At 44.5% G+C, this 27,931-nt stretch overlaps 1 protein-coding gene across 5 annotated transcripts in view; it reads left to right on the forward strand.

Annotated features, from left to right (window-relative positions):
- The first annotated feature begins 94 nt into the window (after positions 1 to 94).
- arhgap28 (Rho GTPase activating protein 28) overlaps positions 95 to 27,931 on the forward strand; it is a 29,508-nt gene continuing 1,671 nt past the window's right edge. Inside the window, exons 1-14 of one of the 5 annotated variants that reach the window (XM_042067904.1) lie at positions 95 to 312; positions 13,090 to 13,274; positions 14,187 to 14,407; positions 17,730 to 17,808; positions 18,084 to 18,259; positions 18,422 to 18,587; positions 18,703 to 18,794; positions 20,595 to 20,672; positions 22,087 to 22,246; positions 22,632 to 22,714; positions 25,069 to 25,266; positions 26,555 to 26,689; positions 27,492 to 27,619; positions 27,749 to 27,813. In XM_042067904.1, coding sequence (XP_041923838.1) covers positions 188 to 312; positions 13,090 to 13,274; positions 14,187 to 14,407; positions 17,730 to 17,808; positions 18,084 to 18,259; positions 18,422 to 18,587; positions 18,703 to 18,794; positions 20,595 to 20,672; positions 22,087 to 22,246; positions 22,632 to 22,714; positions 25,069 to 25,266; positions 26,555 to 26,689; positions 27,492 to 27,619; positions 27,749 to 27,813 — 1,891 coding nt within the window. In that variant the 5' untranslated portion in view covers positions 95 to 187. Of the gene's footprint in view, positions 313 to 3,727; positions 3,827 to 9,421; positions 9,747 to 10,749; positions 10,782 to 13,089; positions 13,275 to 14,186; positions 14,408 to 17,729; positions 17,809 to 18,083; positions 18,260 to 18,421; positions 18,588 to 18,702; positions 18,795 to 20,594; positions 20,673 to 22,086; positions 22,247 to 22,631; positions 22,715 to 25,068; positions 25,267 to 26,554; positions 26,690 to 27,491; positions 27,620 to 27,748; positions 27,814 to 27,931 lie in introns of those variants that run through there. The other 4 variants (XM_042067905.1, XM_042067907.1, XM_042067908.1 and 1 more) reach the window with 4 other exon arrangements.

Raw genomic sequence — 27,931 nt, forward strand, 5'->3', positions numbered from 1 at the left:
ACCAAACGTCCTCCTCGTGGCGTCTACTCGCTCTACAATACGAGCAGGCGCGCGACAGGCAATAAACCTCTTTATTTACTCTCTCTCAGGAGAATCCGGTGTGTGTGTGCGTGCGTGCCCATGTGAAGAAGAAACTCAAGACTCACCGCTACACGGTAGCCAAGCGTCTTCGTTTTCTTCTGAAACAATGGATATGAAAGACTCCGGCAGCGTTATTTTGACAGCTTACCATTCATTCACGCCTTCAAGGATACATTTGGTGGACGAGAACTATGCAGCACCTCTGTCTCCAAGACATGCTCTTTTCGGCAGGTAAGTTAGTTTCAGAAACTTCGGAGCTCACGTGTAAAGGCTACTTCTCCTCCTCCGGTGTTTTTGAAACATTTTGCCCAACCATCATCGATTCAGTACAGTTATCACAACCCACAATATTTCACAATGAAAATAATTTACCCAGCAAATGTTTTGATGGAGTGTGCGAAACGTTGCCTATGATTTTAGTTGAGGTTTATGGACATTAATGCCGTGATTACAATAGGTCTAGCATATTTTAGCCAATTTACTGTAAGCACATAATAGAACAGACAGGTCTGTATTATTTGACATTTTAGGTGGTGTAACAAGAAAATAAAAATAGGCTGTTTTTGAAACCAAACAAGGCAATAAATATTATTATTATTCCTCCTAATGATCTTAACAAATGATCCTCCTAATGATAACTGTTAAGTACTGTATAGGTATATATACTTGAACATATAACCTTGTTTAACATAGCACTAACACTGTCTTCATAATGCACCAGGATGGTCAGTCTTAAAGTTGTCAGTGGAGGCAAATCCTAATATCGTATGGCACCCCAGAGAGTGTAGGGGGCATGAACAGCTGTTGGCAGTCTTTGCTCATACAGATTCTGTGTCAACTGCAAACATGCATTACAAATGGTGGCGTTGTCTAATGATTCTCGACAGTGCAGAAAATACAGTCTAATTTCTAAATGTTAAATTAGTCTGACCACATAGTAAATTGTGAATAGTTTCACAGGTCTATTTTCTCAACACGTGAAATAGACTGGGGCTTCTGACTGGTTGTGTTTAACTGTAAATTCGTCTAAATGTGGTTTCACATTGTTTTACAATCTCTGGCAGGCTGCTCTCCCATTTGCACCGTGGAATGCTTATAAACAGAGCTGTGTTTGTTGCTTGCTGGAGCTTTGAATTGTGCACATAATGGTAAATTGTGATTGAAAGCCCTGGAAAGCCTCTGCACAAATACATCCTCTCAGCCGGCCGCAGTTCCTCCTCTCTCACACACACGCAGATCTCGTTGGTCACGCTCACCCATAGCGGATCTAAACCTACTTCCATTTCAGATATTGATGGATGGCTCTGCTCTGGTTGCAGCAGCAGCCACCTGAATGATTTTACAACATCTGTTAGGACACCCCTACACCCCCACACTCTCTTCTTCCTGTGCCCCCCCCCCCCTCCCCCCCTGACCCCCTTGACCACCCCTTACCAATCCTCCAAAATTTGGCTGTGGTTCTCTCTATTGCTTCATCAGGATGGAAAGCCTGGAACCTGCCAGGGTCAGCCAGAGACAGGGGAGCCAGCTGAACCCGACGCGGTACGGCAAAGAGTTGGCGCGGCCAAGGCCATTAACTCTTAAAATATTTACATTATGCGTGAGACAGAGAGGCAGCTTACCCTTGGGGTATTTTAAGCTTCCCCCAAGTGCTTCAGTCATCTGTCCATTGAGCTCCTTAATCTTGTTTTGATTTATCTTACAGCCTAAAAAAGACCTCCTAGGCAGAATGTTTTTTCTTTGCATTTAGGAACATGTGGTTAATTTGACAAAGAGATTAGTACATCATACATTGATAGCTTAGAGAAAATACAGAAAACTGTGACAGATGTATGGGATATTCTGCGCAAATATGCAATGTTTTGACTTTTTGTACAAGGTTGAAGGAGATTAACCATGAAAGGGCCAAACGTCTCCCCTTCCCTCTGGATGTAGTGTAAATAATAATCCTAAAAGTATTCTCCTTCTTTTGAACCTTTCTTTTGAGTTCGCATCTCACAAGTCTGGGCCCAGGCTTTAATCATGGAGACAAATTATTATTTTCAAGCTCAATTAAAGAGATTCTGAGAAAAGCAGTAATTTGGCACGTGACATGAAAAGGGCTCGGTGGTTGTGGCCCATTCTAACCAAGTCTGGCCTGGTAGAGCGAATGGAAAAGTGCTGTAGGTCGCAGATAAGCTTGGATTGGACACACTGGAGAGAGGCGTGAGATGGTGTGCAAGTCTCCACGGGTCAATTTCTCAGCTGACATTACTCCACCTACCAGGCTAGAGGTCAAGCCTGTGCCTGTGTGTGTGTGTGTGTGTGTGTGTGTGTGTGTGTGTGGGTATGAGTGTGTGCATGCGTGTGTAAGCCTTGACATCCTGAGGTGGCGCATGGGGTCCGACCGTTTTGGGTCGGGGCAGGATTACTCTCTAAACTCCCAACCCTCCCACACCACCCTACTGCTCCCCCCCCCCCATTGGGTTTTGTCTGGCACACAAAAGCTAACCCAGGTGCTCCGGTGTCTGCTACTGAATGCGGCTTTTGTAGCGCGTGAAGGACAGCGATCCACTGGCTTTTGACCGGCTGTGTGCACTCATTAGCACTATCAATGACTTCTGGGTCCTTCGGCACAAAGCACATCCACAATGGACAGCAGCAGTGGGCACACCCGTGCTTCTGCACGCTGCTTGTTTACAGAGACGGGAAAGCAGAGTGCTGTATGTCACCCCTGACAATGATAAACCCACTATTTACATCTCCTATTTGTTTCTGAATTGCACCAGTGCTAATTTGTTAGATTTGTTATAATCCATCAATTCATAATTTCTCAACAGTGTTGTTCTACATGTCAAAATGCCCAGTGTTTGTTATACTTCCACATGCAAGTGGGGATTTTGTATGACAATAACATTTTGAGGAAGCTTAACTTTTTTTCTCTCTCTCTCTCTGGAGGAAATGCCACCGGTTAGTTCTACATTCTGTCACTTCATTCATGTTTTGATATGCCTCTCTGACAACCAGCAACTCATTGTTGTGCTCTCCTGTGACACGTGGAGAACTGGTGACATATTTGAGTCTCCTGATAGGCAGCTAAACTATAACAGTCAAGTAGATGTCAAGAAGGGACCTGGACTCATTATTTTCGTTAGAGTAAGCCTCCAGGGTTAGCAAAAGCGGTAAAGATCACTGCCAGGGTCAGGGCCATGGTTGGAACAAGTTCCTAAAACCACATGTCATATAAACCACCAAGCAAAGCTGGCTCCCTCTGAGCAGAAGATAGGAGGAGACTGCTCTGAGTAGTTTGGAAGACTTACAGAAAATTAGAGCAATGGCGCTTTGTAAAAATGTGAATCACTGTTAAGAACCCAGTGTGTCAGTGTGTTCAGTTTCCATTCATGACGATAGCGGCTTAATCTTCTGGGTCTGTATGACTCAGGTTTCATTAGGCATATGCAAAAAAACGGTGCAGATAACAGAATTGATCTACATACACTTACACAAATATTTCTGACCGCAAATTAAAATATTGTTCAGGTGACAGGGAAGCGGATGTTGATGACTTCACAAGAATAGCATGATATTTTCACTGTGGCTTTCCAGCCATGCAGTCGGACTGCATTCCTCATGCTGCAGGTAGAGAGACACTCACACGGAGATCGCTCATAGCACAGCTGATTTGCAGAAAGGGTAGAACCTTGGGACGACACCGCCTTGACCTTCTCCTTTCCAACACGAGTTGAAGAGACTTTCACATGCCCAGGTAATTAAAATATCATGTTATTCTTTGTCAGTCTCCCACATCCCATATATAGATGGCTTATTGGAGAGTACTTTGTTGTTGAAGTGCCCCTGTAGATAAGGTAAACACGAGTGGTCGCCTGAGAAGTGATTTAACATGTGGTGCTGTCAAGTATTGACGGATCGGTTACAGTTTTACTGCCTTAAGAAATACCATGAAGGTTCAACATTGACAGCTGAATCTATGCAGTCTTGATTCGCTGTACAGATTGTGTTGTCATTTACATTTTCATTTACACGTCAACATAACTGGTTTTCAGCCTGTCACCTACAGTATGGTCATGCACTTACCTTCTGAGCAAGTGTGTAAATGTGTCCCAAACTTGAGTGTGTACCATTTCCCATCTATTGCATGTCTTTATGTACGTGGAAGCAAATTGATAACTGACTAGCCATTAAATAAGTAAAAGAAGAAAGAGCTGTGTGAGGTGTTTCATATCTGACATGTTAGCTGTTTGGTAAAGTGTGCCTACGGGTTGTGTGCTAAACAGTTTAAATTTAAATTGGAAATGATGAGGAGTGAGTGTGTGTGGAAGGTTACTATAGTAGGCATTCTTAGACTATCCCTAAATTGAATGTGTTGAGCATTACACTTTGCATTATTATGTATATGGTTTACATACAGTGTATTACGTTTGGGAAGAATTGATGTCCTTCTATAGTATTGAGTCTCTCACTATTACAAGATACATTTGTGTACATTCAGCTTGCTCTCCCTAGTGATGGGCAAATGAAGCTTTGGTGAACCACTGAACCACAGCAGTGTGAACCTAGCGACACTAGCTGAAAAGCAAAAAGATGGCCGCCACACATACATTTTTCAACATAAAAGTCCTTAGCAAACCAATATTTTTGGTTACATATACTGGTTTGGGTAAGGACTTTTATGTTGAAAAATCTACATGTGGCAGCCATATTGGATTTTTTCATTAGTGTTGCTAGCTTCACACTGCTGTGGTTTAGTGGTTCACCAAAGCTTCATTTGCCCATCACTAGCTCTCCCCATGAATGGCTCTCTTATAAAGATCATGCAACAGCCATTAGATTAGTGAATGAATTCCCTGAGACAGACAAATTAAATGACTAAATGTGGTATGCAGTACTTGTGTAGAATAGTGCTGACATAACATTAATATCATATGATGTGGCCTCCAACAGCAGGAAAGATGCATATGTGGTATTTTGCTTGAGTTGTCTATTGTCTCTGCTGAAGCTACAGCATGACAGTCATGGGTTTTGTCATATGTCTCTATGTAATACTTTTGCCTGGAAACAATGTAATTGAACCTGTATAAGATTGGGCTTCGCCCCAGAGAACTTTGGATTTGCTGCTGGAACTTGTCGTGATTTTCACTGTCCGTGATTAAATATGGCCTTTTCACTCCTGCCTGTGATGCCTTGTGGTTAAGATTTTTTACCACATTACCCTTCCTGTTTACTGGCAGAACAAAAGAGACAGAGAAAATAAAGCTCTACAAGACAAGAATGTTTTTTAGCACTTGCCATCCATGATCGATCTCTGAAGGTATTTTTGATGGGTCATCGTGAGCTATAGCTATTCTCTAATAAGAGTCAGGTGGAGATGTCTATACATTGTTTTGAGCTGTGTGTCTTAGCGGGACTCTGGGGGGTTATTGTTAAAGGGGATGTGTGAAGAGGTCAGTGAGAGGCAAGTGGGGGTGGAAGAGAAGTTTGCTTATTTTGGCTCGTGGGCTTATTTTGGTCATGATAACACACACATACCAAGCCCAGAGAGATTGATGGTCTTTGAATAGGTCTGCGCGAGAACGGTTGTGTTGCTATAAGTATTTTTCTTTTGTAAAAGATCGCATATACACACACTACATCTGCAGATGTGCACTAGTGACCATAACCACATAACCCAGTTCATATATGCGAGTTATGTTCCTTCTCTTCTGGTTAGGTCACTATGCTAATCAAGAGATGTTGCCAGAGTCTGATGCAATTGGGCAAAAGTATGAGGTTTCAGTTTACTTTAACCCTCCAGAGATAGTCCTGTCGGGCAGGCGGGGGAAATTGCATTATATGTATATATTATATTTTTTATCGAGTTAGCCAACTCTGTTTGCCTTTCCTTTGTGGACAGTCTCTGTTAGTTTTTAAAAGGGTCAGTGTAAGGTCTTGCCTATTTGGAGTTTCTCCTACTCATATTTTAGTTCCATTGAAAACTGTTATTGTTGAATGTGGGGAATGTGTGTGTGTGTGTGTGTGTGTGTGTGTGTGTGTCTATGTTTTATATGTGTGTGTGTTTTACGTGTGTGTGTGTGTGTGTGTGTGTTTGTATATATGGGTGTGTGTGTGTGTGTGTGTGTGTGCATGTGTATTTTATATGTGTGTGTGTGCATGTGTATTTTATGTGTTTGTGTGTGTGTGTGTGTATGTATGTGTCCAGTGGGGATTACTTTCCTGTCTATGTTATCTTTGCGAGCCTCTGATAGGCCTCTGTAAGGGTGGCACGGCTAAGTGCTTTTCCGAAGAGGCACTCGCTCTCCCCCTTACTTCATCAAGCCCGGTGAAAAACATTCCTATCATATTCATTAGTCAGTAACTACTTGTTGTTGTGAATCATGGAGCATCCACCTCCCATTTTCTCCTATCGATCATCATACTGACCATCCTGTAACCGAAGTCATAAATCACAAAGCCTTTATTTGACACACGCCAGGCGCCCAGTATCACTAAAGGCAAAACAGGAAGTATCCAAAGTGGCCTAGTTCCCCCTCCGTAATTTTATCAAGCCATTCTTGTTTTCTCATAATGAGCTTCAAGCTGTGCATCAGCAAGTACTCTAACTCTTCCCCTCTCTGTTTTTAGTGAAAGAGTGGCCTCTTGTGATACACCAGCAGAGATGGGTGTGCTGCTAATGTCTCAATGTCTGGAAACCACCCCTTGAGCGTGAGCGTAATTTAGTTGTCATTGTGGCCCGTGTTTGAAAGGACAGGCCTGAGATGCTGGCCACTGACAACAGCCACAAGCCAACTGTTAAAGAGGCCAGTGTCAGTGGGCAGGCGGTGACTTCACCACAAGTGAGTCGAGGGGCAGTTCAAAATACTCACAATAAATGAAGTTACTAATCACTGGCTGACGAATGCACCACAGGCTCTTTGTCATGTCATGGGCAGCATTTGTCATGGTTAAGCTCTGAGTTCATTCTGCCCTACATTACTATTACCAGAAAGGCTCTTTTATTATGAAGCAGCTCTCATCAACTCTCATCTCCTGCTCATGTTTCCCCAGCATATTCACGCCCATCTTAATCAGCCCAATTAATGTCCTTTAGTGACAATCTCACACTCTCCCTTTGCACTAGTATTGATCTCCCTGGGAGGACGTCATGTTGTTAATGCGCAAAGGTGCTTTTAACGGGAGACGGCCAGGCCCCAGTGAGAGAGAGAGAGAGAACCGCATACTGCTGAGTCGGCACCGCTGCCCGGCCATAATGGCCACCACAGATGCGTGGGGAGGGAGGCCTCAGGGCTGCCCACAGGCTAAAAATAGAAGATCTGCGTGGGACCTGTGACTCCAGTATGGTGGTGGGGCAAGTGGTGGCCCTTCACCCAACAAGGGCCTTTTGTGTGTGTGTGTGTGTGTGTGTGTGTAGTGTGTGTGTGTAGTGTGTGTGTGTGTGTGTGTGTGTGTGGGGGGGGGGGGGGGGGGGGGGGTTAGGTAGGAAGTGTAATGACTCACAGAAGCCACAGCATAATTGCTTAAGGAAACCACTATTGAGATTATTCTCCAACACTCGCTGGCCTCTTAATGGTTTGCAATGTAATATGCATCCATGTGTAGGCCTATGTTTAAATGGAGTTGTTTTTTATGGGCAATAGTCAATAGTGAATGTCGTCATATGGATTGAGTCACTTTCGTTTACACTGATTTGTTGTATCCTGTCCATGGGAATGGTGGTTTATTTGCAGAATGGAAAGCCAGATGTCTCGCCTCTGTCTCTCTCATTGAATAATTGGGTGTAAGATGCTTTCTGACACAATTTCTGCCTGTCTTAAGTCTCAAGGGCAGATTTCAGTGGAGGCAGCACAAAAAAAAAAACTTTTGCCAAACATCTGAGTCAACATTTTACAGGATGAGCTACAGTCAGCAGTCTGGCACGAAGCCTTTTCTCTCCCAAACAGCCACTCATGCATATGCCCATTTTAATCAATATAAAAAATGGAAAATGTTTTAGTCGATTGACTCAAAGAGGCCTGCTGGCGTCACTTGTCATGGTGCGATACTGAAGGGCACCTCCAGTTTTTTAGCATCTGACACGTCAAAGGTGGCTGTTAAACTAAATAATAGACGCTCATGGGAAAAAAAAAAAAAAACTGGCAGAACTTTTCCGGCACTTCTATGGCACCATGGTCCGGCAGTGTTTACATTCTTAAAGGAATTAGGTCATGATTGGAGGGTCCCTCCAGATTCTCCTCGTATTACAGCCACTTCGCAGGAGCCCTTCTCTGTACGCACATGTTTCCAGTTTAGCTGCCATCTCCGCTGACCTACATATGTTGTTTCGGGGGCCTGTAACTGCTGCAGCCTGTGTGCCTAGACCCCCAAACATCACTCTGAGCCGGAGGAGAAGAAACATCACTAGTCACTTGTCTCATGTGTTGCCCGTTTTTTTTCTCTCGCTTCGCTACATTCTGATTACCATCTTCTGGCTTATTACAAGTTGCGATCTGAAGCCAAATCCATCACACACATGCCAAAAGAAAGTCTGTTTTCAATTTCAGACAAAACCCTGTTGCGCTGTGTACACTCCATTCTTTCAAGAATAAATCACGGCGCTGCCAAGTAGTGACAGGGCTTTTTTCCCTTTTTAAAGAACAGAGGTACACATAATAAGAACTGTAATATCTATTCCATCCAAATCCTTCACCAAGCAGAGACTGGTCGCAGAGCTGGGGTGGAAGAGTTTTGTATGATAGAATACGGATGCTTACATGAAAATGGCATTAAGGCTGAACTATACTTTGTTTTCATATGGTGTTTATTCAGATCTCAATGTGTTTTGGGGGTTTTGATTTGATTACATGAGGTGATTGTTTGTGTTTTTAAAAAAAAAAAAAAAAAAAGCAAGAAGTGGTGAAGTGTGTGTGTTTTTGGTGATTTAAGGCGCACATCTGGTTCGAGTTTACCCAAATTAGTCTCCATTTTGGGAGCGGTCTCTCCACAGCACCCTCCATCCCCCACAGAGAGCGACACAGGGGTCAAGCGATAGTAGAGCAGAGACGGTGACCGCTAAATAAGCCCTGAGGACGAAAGAAGACAGGAGTAGTGAAATGGGGGGGGAAAGAGAGAGAAAGACAAAGATGTTTGAAAACACTATGGAGGGAGTGAGAGAAAGGGTAGGTACATGTAGGGGGTTGAGCGAAATGAAAGAGGGAGTGAGTGGGTGAGACAGAGGGATAGGAAGAACCGATGAAGGGATGGAAGGAGGGAGGAGAGCATAGAGAGGGGGGGGTAGAGAGTGAAGGAGTGAGGGTGGGAGGGGAGAGAGAGAGGGCTCTGGACATTCACTGTGTCTGTGCTGAGCTGAGCTGAGCTGTGTGTGAGGGAGTGCGGAGAGCTGTGCGTTGCCTCCTGCAGTGAGGGATGTGTGGCAGAGGCATGTGGGAGGAGAGATGAGTCTGGGTTTCCACACGGAGCTCATGAGCTGGCCAGAGGATATCCTGAGATTTAGGGGGCCAGTTAACCTCTCTCTCTCTTTCTCTCTCTCTCTCTCTCTTTGTCTCTCTCTCTCCCTCTCTCTCATTCTCTCTCTCTCTGTCGGACTTTGTTTATACTGTGGGCACCTCAGAGATCTCCACAGACAGACACTGGCCCCTTTGCTGCTTCTCCTCAGCTGAATGAAGCACTGAAAGGTAATCTAGGTTTTATTCTTCAGACTTTTTCACAGACTGGCTTGTGTGTGTGTGTGTGTGTGTGTGTGTGTGTGTGTGGCATGCCATGCCATGCTATAGTCAGCTGAAGAGGAGACTGATAGAGAAAGGTTGGAATCAAATCAGCTCAATGGGCATGCACTCAATATTGCTTTTTGATGTAAAGTGGTGTTATAATGTGTGCAATAGGAGGTCTTGGATATTATGCTTTGTATCTGTTTGAAGTCAGTCCTATGCATGACTTTTGATGGAAAGATGTTTTACTCTTCAGTTGCAGAGTCTTTGTGCTGATGAAAGCTTTTGCTCTCATGGCCCAGTGAGCTGTATATTCTCTGTTCTTTAATTCTGACCATGACTCACAGGAAGCTGGCTTCAAAGCAAGTGCATAGCACCAGAGTGTGGTCATTCTCAGTCTTTCTTGTTTGTTTTATTCGCGTTCCTTTTTGCCAACCAACTTTCTCTTTACTTGCTCTGTTTTTCTTCAAGTTGCTTTTCTCTGTGTAGTTGAGTTGAGTTTTTCTCTCAAAAGGACATTTGTCACTGTAACCTAGTCGGTCAAGTGAAAGAATGTGTGTGGAAAAAACGGTGTGTCATACATTTCATACAGTATACCTTCATAGGTTTCTGTTTGCAGCCGATAAGTGTTGCCTCCTTCTAAATATAGGCTACTTAGGGTTCTCACATCTATGCTTATCAATGATGACTCATAGTTTTATTGCACTTAGGTTTCCCTCACCAAGATGCATTTGTATTGCATGTCCATGTGTGTAACTTTCTGAAGGGCCAACAATGCATTCTGATTAAATTGAAAGGAATTAATGAGCTGATGCCCTACCCTTGTTGGTGACGTAGGTGTATTTGGGTTTCTGTTCTTGTTACGGTTGTGTGCATTTGAAAGTGAGAGTTTGGTGAGGGCTGTTGTTCTTCATTCAGCTGCTTCGTGTTGCCTTCTTATTGTCTGGATTCAAGTTTTTTTTGTAGTTACCACTTGGGCATCTGAATGAAACCCCTACTAGGGTAAGCGTGTGTGTGTGTGTGTGTGTTTGTTCTTTTGTGTGTGTGTGTGTGTGTTCATGTCTTTATGCCTTACTCTCTGTCTTTCTCTCTCTCTCTCTCTCTCTCTCTCTCTCCCCCCTTCTCTCTCTCTTTCTCTGTGTGGGTGGGTGCCTGTGTTCGTGACCGTGTGTGGCCCCTTAGCCAATTACAACATAGTTGAGATGCACATTGTCTCTGCAATCTCTCAGAGGATATCTGTAGTAATGGTGTGTATAGGGGCCAGATGACACATCTGATGTAGATTAGATAAAAGCTCTGTTTGGCCATTGAAAGAGTGTTCGGGACCATGGGCATTAGAAACAGGAAGTGAGGTCATCAAACAGGACTGGTTTAACTCATCCTGGCTTTCTAAGATAAGATACGGTATGTGGGTGTTGCAGCAGTGGTCTGCTCTGAAAGAGGAGTGGATCATTCCCGTGTGTGTGTGTGTGTGCGCGCGTATTGTGTCTGCATGAACGTGTGTAGTAGTTGTCATTAAACTGCTTCTTCAACTGGCTGACTGTTCCACTGTGACTGCACACAGTAGATGTGTTTGTGTATTATCTTTCTTTGCACATTAAACAAATACAAGAATTTTTTTCAGGTAGTAGTCACGAAAGAGTTCACTGTTTGATTTGTAGAAAGATATGGCAACAGTTCAAATCCTCTGTCATATTCAAAGTCACAAGAAGTGAGATTCTCTCAGGACTTGGCTTTTGAGGAAGTATATTTGTCTCATGTCTTCTAACCTTAGCCGTCTGAGCTCGGGAGTGCTAGCTGACTGCTTTGTGCATCCCAGGGGGAGTGGAGGCCATTAAAACAAAGTTCCGCTCTTAACACAATCCTCCCTCCCACAATGCATTGCTCTAATCAATAACATCCCTAAGTGAGACCCTTGTTCTTGCTTCCTGGCGTTGAGACAGAGTAATGCTAGCTGCACTCTATCCTCTAGTCTGTCCTTATCAATATTTGAATACAGAGTCTGGATTGGGCTTCATGTTGTAGTAGGTTATCGAATAAGACCAGTGCTACCGCAGTGACTACCCAGTGCCCGCACGCACGAACGCACGAGCGCATGTACGCACACACACTCCATAGGTGTTAGTAAGCCTAAATGCTTAATAAGCAGATTTAGCCACAGCAGCTGCGTGCGAGATCATTTTACAGAATAGGGGAAAACCCTCTTAACCTCCCCGCCACCCTCTCTTCTCTCCAGTCATCCTGCCAGCTGCCTGCGAAGAGATAAGAGTGACAGTCCCACCTTCTCCTCCACTCCTTTTCTCCTTCATGTTATTCTACCTCTTCCTCCTTGTCATGTAACCCAGCTAGTCTTTGCGGTTGTGTTCGGAGTCCAGCTAGCGTTAGCGCTAGCCCAGGCCAGCGCTTCCTCGTCACTGTGGTGATAAACAGACCACATGAAGGTGACACTGGCCCCAACTGGTCATAAATCTGAAAATGAAAGGGGCCTGTGATATCAGCAGGGCTTCCTTGTAATTAGAGGGCTATAATTGGAGCCAGGCGTCTTCTGGCAGAGCCTCTGTGGGAAAAGGGGAAGAGATGGACAGGCAATGGAGTTTACATGGTCTGGTCTAGTGTGTTTGTGTGTGTGAGTGTGTGTGTGTGTCAGAGAGAGAGAGACAAAGAGAGAGAGAGTGTGTGTGTGGTGGTTCTTTGTAAAATGGGAAAGTTAGTTATAAACATTAGAGCTGGGAAATGCTCCTAAAATGAGTCTCTTTATATGATGGTTCCAGTGGTCACATGATATGTACAATGCCATTGAGTTCATCGAGTGTGATGAGGGCTACGCACGTGACACAGGTCCCCTTCAGTCCTGTTCTGCCAGTTGGGTTTTACCCTCTGAAGGTGTTGTGTTGTGTTTGAAATGTTTGCTCTGTTCATTGGTGCATGCCATGCATTATTGTAATCTAACATTTCCGTATTAATGTTATGTGCTGTGTTCATTTTCATGAAAAGGTTTGTTATTGGCTGGAAAAGCCAGAATTATCAGTTCTTAGGAAGACATTAGGAATATGCTTTCCTTGCCAGTGCTACCGCGTACGTTATTTCTCTCGCGCTTTCACTCTCTCACCCATGTTGTCGACTCTCTATATCTCTCTCACACTCACTAACTCACTCACTCTGGTACTACACGCATCTCTCTCTCCCGCACTCACTCACTCATTCACTCTGGTACTACATACATCTATCTCTTTCTCTCTCTCTCTCTCACTCTCACTCTCACTCACTCACTCACTCACTCACTGACCCACTCCTCTCCTCCCTCTCGTAGGAAAGTCCAGTACCAGGGGCTAAGCAGGATGAGCTCTGTGGGGGCGATGCCTCCCACGCCACCCGAGCGCTCCCCGTCCCGAGACTCGCAGGACTCCATGGAGGACTACTGGAGCGAGGTCAAGAACATCCAAGAGGACTGCCAGGGCAGCGGAGAGGAGGCCTTGGAGAGGGGCAGCATCGACGGTAAGGGACTTCTTCAGAAAGACGGGACAATGCACTTTAGTTATTTCTTCAACTGTGGCCACCATACTGATGGCTACAGAGGCTGAAAGAACCTCTTAATGAAAGAACTTTGTTTTTGTTCTCATGTTCTGATTTCATAGCGACTGTTGTATTAAGATCATATGCTAAACTGTGAAGAACCCTTTTCAGTGCTGTGGAACTGAAAAGTTTCATAAAGAGTATCAAAGGAGCAGGAAAGGAAAGGAATGGACTTCTGTTTTCTGATTACAAAGATTGCGTCGGAAGTGTTCTCAGCTATCTGTCTATCACTGTGAATGCTTTTAGATTGGCACATATCCATTTATCCTTATTGTTTTACATCCTATTTGTATTATGTCTTGCGTGTTCTTGGCCAGGGCTCACTTGGAAAAGAGACATTTTCTCAATGTGACTACATGATTAAAGAAAGCATAGAAATAAATAAATACATTTATACATAGATAGATGAATGCATAAACAAATAAAGAAATATATAAAAGAAATGGAAAATGTTTATATTTGGCTTGTAGAAGAACCCGTGAACATCTTCTTTCACAACTGTGTGGAAAGTGGCTTGAATCTTTGGTTTAGTGGGGCAGGGGGATTGTCTGAGATAAAAGAAGGTATTATATTTGGAACTGGGGCATTTGGATTGGCAAGGGAGATGAATTACTCGTAAAATAAGGTTAGATCTTTTGAAAGATTACCTATTGCTCCTTTCTGGTTTGGGAGTTAGGGGTTGCAGGTTCTTATTTTAGAAAGACCCAAATCCAGACCCAAATATGTCTGAACATGTATGATTTATGAGACCCAGGTTGTGCTTCTGGTCCTATTCACAGTGAATCTGATCAGTCTGCATAATAACTCACGATTTCTCCACCAATGTCATTCCAGAGGCAGAGCTGGAGGAGGCGTGGCTTCACGAAGCCGGCCTATCAACGCTTGTGTCCGGCGCGCTCGGGGAGGGTCCCGCCGAGGCCCTGCTGTCCACCCTGACGCGCTCGCAGACGGCCATGGTGAAGAAGCGGCTGGACAACTACACGCAGACCATGCGCAAGAGGAACAAGCAGCCCATGCGGCACGTGCGAGACGTGTTCAACACGCCAGACAGCTCGGTGAGCCAGAACCTCAGCGCCCAGTGACGGCAACACCTGCCACTCACAAAATGTACAGTCAGTGTGGGAGGTTTCACAAAGATGTGCCCTTGAACTACATACAAAAGGGGGCTTGTAGTTCAAGGGCACAAAGAGTGACGCATCCGATACCAAAACCATTCCATACTGCCGCAGACGTCGCAGTTGTTTGCCTTTGGAATGTTTTGACACTGCTGCATCATCACATTTCAACATATCTATTGCAGCGGATGCTGTGAGTAGACAGCCGTAGGGGAGCGGTGGGACTAGTTTAGATGCCTCAGCTGTGGGGAGGATCCCCCGAGGGGATGCTAGAGTGGCCTTTTTATGCGCGCCACATTCCTGCATGCTGCGTCAGGCCCAGGACGGATGTGCTTCAGGTGCCGAAGTGTCGCCGCCTTTCAGTTTGACTCTCGTGCCGCTGGCAGACACGTGTTTTTTTTCTCTTTTTTTAAATCGTATGCGCAGAAATTTTGTGTGTGTGTGGGTGGGGGTGGTGTGTGTGTGTGTGTGTGTATAAGCAGCCTCTCAGCTGCGGTGGCAGCTGCCACTGGTGGCCTCTAAAATAGGTTTGTCCCACTGACTTCAGCTGGAATGTGACAAGCTCACTGTATACTGTTGTTGAAGGGAGGGGGAGCGGCACAAGCTACTTCCTGACTGTTTGTTTTAAAAGACACACACACACACAGACACACACCATGCACATGTTGGCCGGATCTAATAACCGTGAATTATGTGTGGTGCTGCCCAGGGGCAGGTTTAGAGCAGGTAACCCAAGCTTTGTTTTGCTTCTTGCCCTGAGCCTGTGGTGGCTCCAGCAGACAGCGTAAATGGATTTGGATTATGGGAATGAAATGAAAACAGACTCACAGTCCTCCGAATAGCTAGCTAGGGGCAAAGAGCCACATCATTCCCATTAGGAGGTACACTTATAGCAGCCTGGTTGAATGGCAGTCACCGTCCTTGTTGTGACAGTCTTGAGCTGCCTGTCTCCGTAGAAGAGTAGAAATGTCCAGTGTTGCTGTGGCTATAATCACATTTGTATCGAGGCATTAAGGCATAACTTGTTAATGCATAGGATCTTGCTACACATTAAAGTTGTTTATTTTCATCTGTTTATATTGAACATCTCACAACGACTGCTGTTGCTAGTGCATGTCATGTGCAAGTCTTGCTGCCTTCAGCTCTCTAACATGTCACTTGCCGTAGCAGGCATCAAGGTACCAGCTACAAACTTTGTTTCGGACAGCCTAGCAAGATAGCAACACAGAAAACCGTTGCCAGGATACCAGAAAGCAGAATAACGCTACGTTCGACTTCAGCAATAGCTGCTCACAATTAAGTAGAATTTTGGACACTGAAGGCAGCATGAAGGATACATCTACGTTACCTTCAAATAATGAAGGTATCTTAGAAGGCAGCATTTCATACAAATATTTGATTCAGACATGCCTTGATGCTTCGCTCCCCTGTTAGATATCTTTAAAGGCAGCAGTTTTTTTATTTCGTTTGGGATACAGCCATGGTTGGGCCACAGTTATGAATGAGATAATGTTGTGGCAGGAGATATAAAAGATGCCATTTGTGGTAGGGACATGTTTGTAGTGATATGATGATGTCCATATGATGGTGTATTGAAGCCGATGCAACTGGAGTGAGATTTCCATATTTGAAGTGGTTCCTGGTATATATTCTGAGGATCATGCTCTCATAGCCTTGTTTTCATTAGTTTCCAGAGGTAACTTTCAACTTCAGTGGCAAACTTAGAACTAGTAAGATGATTATGTCTATAAATAATGTCTCCCTCCTATACTGCATTTTAATCAGCAATTTGTTGTTTCAGATAAAATAGTTTATGAAATAATTAAATAATGCACCATTCTTTATAATATTAGTATGTATTCAGTTTCACACCATATCTGATTAAACACTGAAGACTGTAACAAGTGGTCCCTGTAACAACAGGTCTGCTATGCCCTCCTGTGCTGCTGTGTTGAGATAAACAGAAAGTGGTGCATGCTGTGTCTGTGAGGCTGAGCTTTCTAGGCAGGCCAGCTCAGAGGGAGGGAGGGAGGGAGGGAGGCAGGCCTGGCTGGAGCCTGAGGGAGTGAGTCAGGGCCTCACAGCATGCCACCATGACTAACAGCCATCTGAGTGTGTCAGTCCTGCTCCGACACACACATACACACACACACACACATACACACTTACATACACACATGCATACACACATATAGTCACACAAACTTAGATTGCACACATACACGTACATATACACATACACACGCTCACACACATTCCCTGTGACCCTCAATTAAGTATTACCACAGCAGAGAGTGCATAGCGTAGCACGGTGTAAGATGGTGTTTGAGAGGTTGGTGGCCAACAGCCGGGAAAAGTAATGAAACATGACACATGCCCAAGGCAGGCTGGATTTGAGCTCATTTAGGCAAGAGTGGCAGGACAGCAAATTGCTCATTGCTCATACTCGTTTTGCGAGGGCACTTATGGTTTCAGAGTAAAAGCTCTGAGTGTTTACAGTGGTTATATAGACAGCCCCCCTCCCTCCATCAGCACTTCCAATGCCTGGGTGATGTTTATGCTGAGCAGAGGGCCTGGGGTCCAGTACTTTCAGTCAGCAGTGGATGACCGACTGAGCCATGCAGTTTGAATAAAAGCAATATAGACATGGACATATGGCTTTGTTTCACCTCTGCAGGCGCCTATTCAACAGCCCCCCCCCCCCTCCCCACACACACACACACACACACACCTCACCCCCGCTTCACACACATGCACACACACTCTCTCTCACCCTTGCTGTCAGCAAGTATACTGTAATGTATATATCCATATATGGGCACCGTGCCTGGAACGTGCAGAGTGTATGGGGGAAATAAAGGGAAGTTTGTTGTTGTAAATGTGGAGACTGACCTCCACTGTAGTCAGCTGTACGGAACAATAGGGCTTGTTCACGCCAGCGCTGAGCCTATTCACAGCGGCCCGAGACTGGATTCCAGTGAAGATTAGGTTCAGGGGTAGTGGGGTCAAAAAGAGAGATGAACAAAAGAAATCAAGCCAAATCAAACAAATCAGCATTGTGAAAAAGGGGGACGTTTATTGACTTTTAGTCAAATGCTCTCTGCTGTATCTTTGTGATCTGTTTGGTTAAAGATCTGTTTATCTCTCCCCCGCACTGTGCCTGTGTGAACAGAGCTCTGATCGCAGCTCTGTGGATGAGTTCATATAGAAAGCCACATTGCTGAATTGAATGGTGATTTTTCTACCTGCTTCTGTTTTGCAGCCAGTTGACCCGCTACCCCCACCTCTCTCCCCCAGTGGACAGATCGCTCCCAAACTGCCCCATCGGACACCTACTAGGGGTAAGAGTGGGAATTGCAGGCCTGACATTTTAGAGTGATGAGGGAAAACAATTGATTAGGAACATACTAGTCATTTGAGCTGTGTTTTTTGTTTGGTCTAAATGCAAATCTGCTCTTGATAAGGGCAAATTGGCCAAACTATTATCTCTTCATAATGCATATGCCATCATAGACTTTTTCAGTAAAGATTGTTAAATGTATACCATACCTATAACATGCCATTGTCAATGTGTTAGTTCATTAAAGACTGTTACCTGTACATATGTGTCCCCCAGCAGTGCCCTCATCCCCGGTGTTCCAGTCAGCTGAAGAGACCTGTGTGTCCGAGTTTGACCCAGAGGAGTACATCTTGTCATTTGATGTGCCCTACTCAGACGCCGGGACTGGACATCGCAAAGGCAAAGGTTGCCAAGACTGCCAGAGGATCAGAAAAGATGACAAAGACCTGCCAGTGAGTTCTCATTCCAGCTTTACTCACCCATCACTGTGCATTTAGCATGTCTATTAAAAGAACCTTTTGATGTAGGGAGTTTATTAAAAGAACTTGTTTGTCATGTGTTTTCCAGGCTCATTCTTACACCAACAACCCCATAATCTTCTGTTTTTGTTTCAGATGTTTCAGATTGTCAAGCCCAAACTGGGCCTCACAAGGGTGTACGACTTGTCGTCGGAGGACATGAAGAAGATTGGCTACTTTGCCCTAATCGAGCTGACCACCTTCTACGATGGCCTGGGCATCGAGCTGAGGCGGAACCGCGTGGTGCGCAGCAAGACGCGAGGTGAGTGTGTGCGAGTGGGCCAGAGCGTTCACGCTGATTTTCCACACTAAATTTAGCTCTAGTATGAATATCGAGACGAGTTGTTGTTGTGAATAATTTCCCGCTCTCTCCACAGAAAGCGGCATATTTGGGGTTCCCCTGACGACCCTCCTGGAAAACGACCAGAAAAAACTCCCCGGGTCCCGGGTTCCTCTGGTGTTTAGAAAGGTACAGAAACATGTTTTTCAGTCTTCTTTTCGGTCTACCGGAAATTCCTGCTGTAACAACTTAATGACTCCCACTTTCGGGACTAAAACAAATCTCTTGGTCAGCGTTTGTTGGGGGTCAGTCGGCTCCTTGGCTTTTCCGCCACCTTGCTCAGCTACTCCCTCTATGTGATAGCTGCTATTATTTTGACCCTGCGTGGACCTCGTGACATTCCTGCCCGGCCTCTCCCAGAAGCCGTCTCTGTTCCTGTCCCTGTCTCAGCATTTTTCTGCTGTGTGGGAGCTGCCTGGGATGGCCTTCAGTTCAGCAAAATACACAGTCTTGTGGGACTGATTGCCACTCGATTGCTGCTTTTACCCCTCGTGCTTTAAATGTGGTGTCTCCTGCGTTCAGGCTGAGCTGGGGCAGAGGTTGGTTTTGGTGTATGGTTTGTTAAAAGGTGTAGATGTCTGGCACGTGGTTACTGAGAGCCAGTTAAAGTGTGCCAGGGCCTACTGGAGGTAGAACAAAATTCTACTCATGTGGATATTCATCTTTGGCACCACTGACACCTGGCACATACACACAAGACTTCACAATGATTAACCCGAAGGGCTTCATACACCATGAGTTGACAGACAGGAGATAGAGGTGTACCAAGTAGGCCACCAGCCCAATAAAAACTATAAATAAGTGAGTGGGCAGTAGTTCAGTTGGTTAGAGAAGATATTAACAGAAAACGGCATAAATATCCAGGAAGTGACCCAAAGCTTAAAGTTTTGAGTTCTTAATTCCCCTCAAATTCCAGTTTAAACTGCTTGAAGGTTTTAATTCACCTCCTAAATGAAGATTAGTTAAATTACCAGCACTTTCCCCTTGCAGTGAATGCCTAAAGAAGATTTTTTCGGCCTAAAGCCCAACAACCACCCCATAAGCAAACATTTACCAGAAAACCTCTCCTACTGTTTCCACAAGCTCAGCTGACCAACAACAACAACAGCGTGCCTGAGGAACAGAGAGGGGCATCTGTTATCTGTTGCTGGTGTTTAAAGGATTGAATGAAGCTCGGGGAGAAGGGGGGACTTTGACAGGGAGCTCAGAGGTTGAAGGAGATTGGGAAGCCACCGCTGCCGTTAGGGAGGCCAGGGCGCTTGAGCAAAAGCCTCAACGTCTGATTGGGTTATCTGGTTGGTGCAGATTAAGGAGCATCTATCTGCTGCTAAAGAGACAGGAATGCCAAAAGATCCCTTCACCCCAAATCACACACACACACACACACACACACACACACACACACACACACCCGTGGCCAGCTGTGCTATCTCCAAGCTAAACAAGGGCCGCCTGAAGTCCGACGGCAACAAAACAAAGCAGTGAAATGCACACTGTTTATTCACAATGCTTTTCTCAGCTAATTAAACAAAGTTATTTGACTTGTGGTAAATTTCCAAAAAGGGTGAGCTCAGATGTTTTTAATTTAATCACTTTGGATTTATGAATCTATTTATGACCAAGCATAATTCTCCATTTTTGTCTGTTTCATGTTGTCTAGACTGTAGTTATTTTTGAAGTTACTGTAAAACAGCTTTCATACAAATTGAATATTTTCTTTATATATTAATCTTATCATATATTCTCTTTTTATTGCAATCAAATTGATGGAATTTATGAGATTTTATTGTATAGCTGGGTGATGTATACATTGATAAAACTATAATAATACTTTTTCCCTTTTTCTCTCCCTCTCTCTCTCTCTGTGTGTGTGTGTGTGTGTGTGTGTGTGTGTGTGTGTGTGTGTGTGTGTGTGTGCTTCACTTGCAGCTGCTGTCTAAGCTGGAGCAGACAGGCCTGCAAACGGAGGGGATTCTCCGAGTGCCAGGATCGGCTTCTAGAGTGAAGGTAAGATCAGGATTAACTCCACCACAAATCACACAAACACACACACACACATACACATCTCACCTCCCTGCATTCCTGCCCTTCTGAAAACAGAATCCTTGACTAAAGGCCTGCTAGACCTTGGCATTTTGAAGGCATCCGCGTCTCTTTATATCAGACATTTACATGTGCTCCTTCCCTGTCAGCCCAAACCTGACATTTATAGTTCTGACTAAATATAGCTTCCTTTGAGAGTCATCCTGAGCTGCATAGCATGGGGCGTGACTGTAAGTTAAGAGTTATGAATTATGACACAGATGGCTATATGATGACACATTCATAACAGATGCTAAGGACTGGTGAGGATTTGCTGGTAGAGTCCCTTTATATGTCTTTAGCTGTCACCAGCCTTTTCATGGCATCCCTTTTCAAGCACATTTTTTGCACATTTCTCGTGCTGCTAAGCCGTATATGGACATGACAGAATGATTTAGAGCAGAACTTCCCATCACAGAGAGCCGCGTCGTTGGGTTCCACCATAAATTCCGTACCTGTTCAGTGCGAGTGTGAGTGGGAACTCCTGATTTAGGATTTCCCGTTACTGAAAGAGCCTCCCATCAGAATCCTAAACGCCTCCTATCTGGGCAGTACCCACCACACAGCACCCGGGGTTCAGGTTCCAGGCCTCTGGTCATCCTCTCTGTCCTGCCGTTAAAGAGGAGGCCTCTGGTTATCCTCCCTGTCCTGCCGTTAAAGAGGAGCCCTCTGGTTATCCTCCCTGTCCTGCCATTAAAGAGGAGGCCAGAGCTGGAGGTAGTGGCCTGCTTTGATTTGTGTGGCGCCACACGGGTCAGTGTCTCAACCTCCCACTCAGCACTTTCCATGAAGAAAAAAGCTATTGGCTCCCGCAGAGCTATTGGATTCCCTGTTGGTTGTCTGGCATTAAGACACAAGGAGATGGTTAACAGTTAGGAGGCTCTCTGTAGAAGATTTATGTTGAGGATTCGGGGGAGGAAGTTAGACACATAACAGGCATATATCTGAACATTCTATTTGTTTTTTAGGGATGTGCACATTCAATGTCAAAGATGCTAACATACTGGGCAGTATTTATTTTGTTTACACAATTATTAATACATGGTCACTGTTTGAATGTCTAACATATTAGTCTATTAATATAAATTAATTAATAATTGCTTTTCAGGCTTTACTAAGAACTGTACATTTTAATATATGTAATGTTTATTGATGTCATTGGGATCACAAAAGGGACAAAAGTGTGCTTAATACAGTAAACATAAATATAAACATTAGAAGAACTTCAAAACTGATAGACTAATATGGCAAAGCCATAGAAAGAATATGTTGCATTGTAATTTATGATATTATTATTATGATGATTACTTATGAGGAGTGTCCTGTACGTTTGGTTCAGCAACTGCGTCAGGAGCTGGAGTCCAAGTTTTACGCCGATGGCTTTGACTGGGAGCAGGTGCGGCACAACGACGCGGCAGGGCTGCTCAAGATGTTCATCAGAGAGCTCCCCCAGCCTCTGCTCACGCTGCAACATCTGCCCGCCTTCTCCGCCGCCCAGAGTCAGTACTACACACACACACACACACACACACACATACACACACACACACACACACACACACACACACTCACACTCACATACACACTCACACTCACAAATACATATATATATATATATAATATATATATATATATATATATATATACACGCACGCACGCACGCACAGCCTCCCCTAAACAACCTTTTATTTACGCTCTGTTGGTGCCCTGTCAGTTCAGTGAGTAGATAGGACAGGCTGCAGCAGACACAACAGCAGATGTCCCATGTTGATAACAGATGGAGAGCTGCTGTTTGTGGTTAGGCGTGTGTTGTGTTGCGTTGCGTGTGTAGGGGGTGTGCTTGTGTGAGATTGTAAGTTGGGTCTCCTCCTCTTCCCCCTTCAGATATCTCCTCTCCCAAGCACCAGATCCAGGCCCTTCATCTCCTCATTATGCTGCTTCCTGAAGCCAACAGAGACACGCTCAAGGTGAGACCACTCACCTGCTACAGCTGCCATCTCGGATGCATTTACCAATGCCACCGTCAGTACAATTAATGTCTGATTATTGCTACTGAATTGGTAGAACTTAGTCTACCATTTGGATGTAGTTTCATTTATTCAAAGCACAGTTACAAAGCAACAGTATTTAGTATATCACTTGAGAATTCAGACGATGAGAAAGTAGACCATTTGCTTTTCCCATAAGCATATCTACGTCTTATTATGACTTGATTGTACCTACATGTACTTCTGCTGGGGTGTACTGGAAGGGCTTCCACTGTCTAGGGCTCTTTGAAGATCCCAAGCAGAAAGGTGTTGCCCTGTTTCCTTTTTCCTGGAATCTCTGCACCTCCCTCTCTTGCCTCCCTCTCTCTCCGTAGCAGACGAGCTAATTGACACCTTCAGGCTGCTTTAAGCGTCGGGTGGGGACGGATGTACACCAGCCCACTTGATGTGTCTGTCAGGTTTAAGTGCACAGCATTAAAGTCATTACGTGGAGAGTTTAGATAAGGGGTGTCTCCACCAAGGCTTGGGTGGGTGCTGCTCACATGTATGTTGAGAGATGGAGTCGAAAAACTAGTCCAAGGGCGAGGCACATAGTCCTCAGAGTGAACAGGAGCACTTAAATGTCATTGCGGCTTTACCTAATTAAAAGACGATGAACGATTTATGTCCTTTGGATCTGTTGGGTGCTGTTTAATACACATTTTTTCAAAGAGGAAGTATTGTTTTCCCCTTTTCATAACATCAGCTGCCATGTGAGGAGGCAGAAGTCACGCTATTTGCCACACTATTTGCAAGTGTAAAGTTTAGTTCTGTGGAAGGACTTTATTTGTCTTCCTCATGTGGTCTGTCCACCTGCTCTCATTTATTTGCCCGTCATCACACTCTGTGGACGTGAGAGGGATTTAAAGACCTGCCTGTTTATGGAGTTTTTTTAAAAAATTCTAATCATTATTATTATTATTATTGTAAACTAAAAGAGAAGTTATTTAAACAGTTAAAGACAGATTTATTTGGCAACTACATTTTTTCTTTGACTTTTTTGTATTTTTTTTTGTTTTAATTTTGTATTTGATATTTTGATTAATTAATTTTTGTTTGAATTTGAAAAAGTATTGTTTTAACATTTTGGCACATATTACACTCCATACCTGTTCCCGTTCCAGCTTAACCGAAATATGCAATAATAGCTCATGATCGATAGCTCAGAAGCTTATACAAAGAAAACACTATGACAAGTGGAACTGCAAAACAAAATCTCTCTCTCTGCCTAGCTGTACATTAGGGACCGCTGTCATGATAAATGAATATACCGCTTTGTGTATTGGCTCTGTAATGCATCTGAATTGGCAGGTAATACTAATGCACTTATGTCTAATGCTCTTCAATTGCTACCTGTTTGTGAACATTAATTCCACTGTGGCGCCTCTACTGGGCCCGGATGTTCAGCTGTGGGCTGTCTACTGAAATCATGTCAAATGGTGAACGTTTGTTTGGAGGAGTTTGTCTGTGAGGTTTAGTTGCATTGCCGTGCAAGCAAGAGTCTTATAAGAGATATTTCCATTTCACCTACTTTCAAACAAGAATGATGAAATACCTAGCCTAGAAATCTAGACGCACCCTAGCGGCGGCAAATTAATTTGCTCAGCCTGTACTGTACGTCTAGTATCAAACCATAGGGATTTCTATTGGCTGACGCTGTGGACGTCATCCAATCACAGCGCTCTATTTTGTTAGAGAGTCTTAAGGCGGGCTTAACAGGATAACCACAGTCCTGCGACGGTGAACAACAAGGAAGGTGGCTATGGCGAACGAAGAGCGGTTGTTTGAATTGGCGTCAACTTTGGAGGAGTTGGACTTGTGCTTTTCTTTGAAAGTTGAGCAACACAATGCACTTAAGTCATTCCTTTCGAAGAAGGATGTATTTGCCGTTTTGCCGACCGGATACGGATATGGTCGTAGCGCTGGCCTATTGCATGCCTAGGCAGTTTGAAAGACAATTCTTTGCCCGCCCCTTGGATTAAGCGAGGTAAATGGTTCGATTCCAGACTATACATTTCAATGATATAGGATGGCCCGCCAGGCTATGAAATACCAGATTTACAAGAATACGAGAATGCAAGAATGATGAAATAGCAGATTTTTTTTTTAGGTGCAATAAGGTTCTTGATAAGCTCGTTGCTAATGTCTGATTTTATATGAGTCGGAATGCTTGACACAACTGTACCCGATTCTGAAATTTGCTGCATTTTTCCATTTGTAGAATTGAGCATGTGCAGGGCTAGACATAGTATCTGGATACTCCTGATCTTCCTGCCCCTGTGGCCTCTCACCAGGCTCTGCTGGAGTTCCTGAGGAAGGTGGTGGCCAATGAGGAGAAGAACCGCATGAGCATGTGGAACGTGGCCATGATCGTGGCGCCCAACATGTTCACAGTGCGGGGGAAGAAGGCGCAGGAGGAGGAGATGGTCGGGGCGGCCGGGGCCGCACACATGGTGCGGCTGCTCATCACCCACCAGGACCTGCTGTGGACTGTGAGTGTGTGTGTGTGTCTGTGTGTGTGTGTGGCCTGGTCTGAGTCACATCACTGATTTTGGAGGTTCTGCTCTACAGTATGTCTGCTTAATGCAAATGTTTGGAACCCTTAACATGCCATATGTGGGACATGTTTTTCACTTCAGAGTTGACTACGGTATATGAAGACCCTATTGTTGTCTGAAAAGAATTATCTGTAATTGTAATGGCATGGCACAGCTTAATTGCACATCTGAAAGCAGAAAATTACCCTTCATTATTGTGTTTTAAGAAAGGCCTCTACAAAATCTTAACAGTTTGTTGATTGCAATGTTCAGTGTTTCTTTTCTGAAGTGGTGTAAACTGTAAACTATAAACTCTAAAATAAGCTGGAGATATAGGACTATTTTTTATTCTGTCTTCCTGCCGAACAGGGCCATCATTTATTCAGTTGTGGAGGTTGAATTTCTGACAGTGCTGAAATATACTTTTCCTGCTAAAACTCACAAAGAAACATTGCATTCCCATTGAATTTCCATTCTCAACCTTTAGTGACTAGGTTACTAGGTTTGGGCGCAAATGTGGAAATGCATGCTTTGGCTATAAATTGATTTGCATGGAGAACTAAATGTAGCACTGGATTCACCTTATTATTTTTATTCTACTGTACCTTCATAACTCTTGTCATCTGTTTGAGGATATTTTTTTCCTAGTCTGTTATCTTAGATTAGAAACCACAAGCATGAGTCACATCAGTGATGTTGACTGAGCTAAACTTATTAAAGGGTCTCATTATTTATTTTATAATTATGGCTCTGGTAGCACCTTTTGAAATCATAAAATCACTGTGTGGAATTTCCATCCAGGTGTTATGCTCAGTTAAGAAAATCCAACCTTGATGAATCCCAGTATAGTAGTTCAAAGACAGCATAGGTGGCTATCAGAGTAAAGTAGAAGAGCATTTCTGCTCTATATAATCAGACTCTTTTGCACAGTGGGAGAGTTGTGTTTTTATTTCCCTGAAACAAAACCAATGATTTGATTCACTCTGTGGCTGACATTGAGCACTCCACCATGTTGTCAAGTGAAATGAATGACTCAGGCTTGGCCCCTGTTGCGCCAGCTATTTATTAAGGCTGCATTAGAGCACTAGCCCCCCCCCCCCCCCCCCCCCCCAAATAAAAAAACATCCAGCGCGCAGGTCTAGGAGGCAAAGCGGAGATTGACCTAAATCTGGCGTGTCTGGCAGGCTGCCCTGTAAGCCCTGTAAGATTGATGGTGATGGTGGTGTTTGTGTGGCGCCTGCAGGTCCCCTGCTTTCTGATCTGGCACGTGAGGAAGATGAGCGAGGCGTCAGCGCACAAGAAGACCCCCAGCTCTGACAAGAGCAAGAGGAGGCTGCTGAGGAGGAGGCACACCGAGAGGGAGAAGGAGAGGAGCGAGGTACGTGCACACACACACACACACAGACTCTGAAAAGAAGAAGAAGAGGAGCGAGTTGTGTGCATGCTCGCACACACACACACACACACCCACACACACACACACACACACACACACACACACACTGATAGGGAGAAGGAGAGGAGTGAGTTACAGTATGTGCATGCGTAAGTGTACGTGTATGCACACACTACTCTCACTACGTACAAAGAGGAACACAGCATAGAAACACACACACACACACACACACACACACACACACACACACACACACACACACACACACACACACACAGACTCCCCTTTTTGACCTGCCACATGTTTCCACACACACGCAACTCATTATGTGCCGGCTGTGTATGAGGGCCCCAGTGGTCCAGCCGGAGTAGTGATGGAAGCCACTTCACTCTGCTCAAGCCACATGTAATGGTCAGAAATGCAGCTCAGGTAATGATGATGGTAGTGCCCATTACTGAGGCAAACCAAACCAGCTGTTTCTACTCTGGTCAGTCAGACAGTCGGTCACCAGACACGTTCCCATATTACACAGCAGGAGGTGGGACAGGGGGGATGATGTGCACTACCAGCCTGATTCAGTAAACATACAGTGTGTGCAGTGATCACTGCTGTCTGCTTAGAAACAGAATTTTTTTAAGGGATTATATTTGCTCTTCTAAATGAACTGCAACATAGTGTATCTGTGCATTATGTTCCACCAATAAGTGGCATGATGAAGCAGAAGCGCTGCTGTGAGGGAGTTGTTTGTGTATCTGTGCTGACTGGATGGGGCCTCCATTTGCAGCTCACTGACCTCCGGGACGGAGTCATCAGGGTCCATGCTCCCCAGCACGCCAAGGTCTCCATGGCGATACAACTGGACAGCAAGACAAAGGCGCGGGATGTCATGGCGCGCTTTGACTATGAGAATGGGTCAGTAAAGTACTGCCGCAGTAATGATCGCCATGGCAATGTTTTCACCATAGCAATGCGTTGTGAGGTTTTACGGTAAGAGGTGCTATGTGTTTCTCTGAACAAACGTATTTTTCTCTCGCAATTTAGGCGGGGGACCCTTAGCACTAATCGGAAACAGAAACAGTTTCTGTTTGAGGTCGGAGGAAACATAGGTGTGTATTCTGAATGATGTGCCACAGACACACACACTCAAACATACTAAACCACAGAGACACACACACACACACACACACACAGTTACTATATCACTGCTGTTTACACTAACTCTGG

The sequence above is a fragment of the Alosa sapidissima genome, chromosome 17 (assembly GCF_018492685.1).
Source record: "Alosa sapidissima isolate fAloSap1 chromosome 17, fAloSap1.pri, whole genome shotgun sequence".
Classification (NCBI taxonomy): domain Eukaryota; kingdom Metazoa; phylum Chordata; class Actinopteri; order Clupeiformes; family Clupeidae; genus Alosa; species Alosa sapidissima.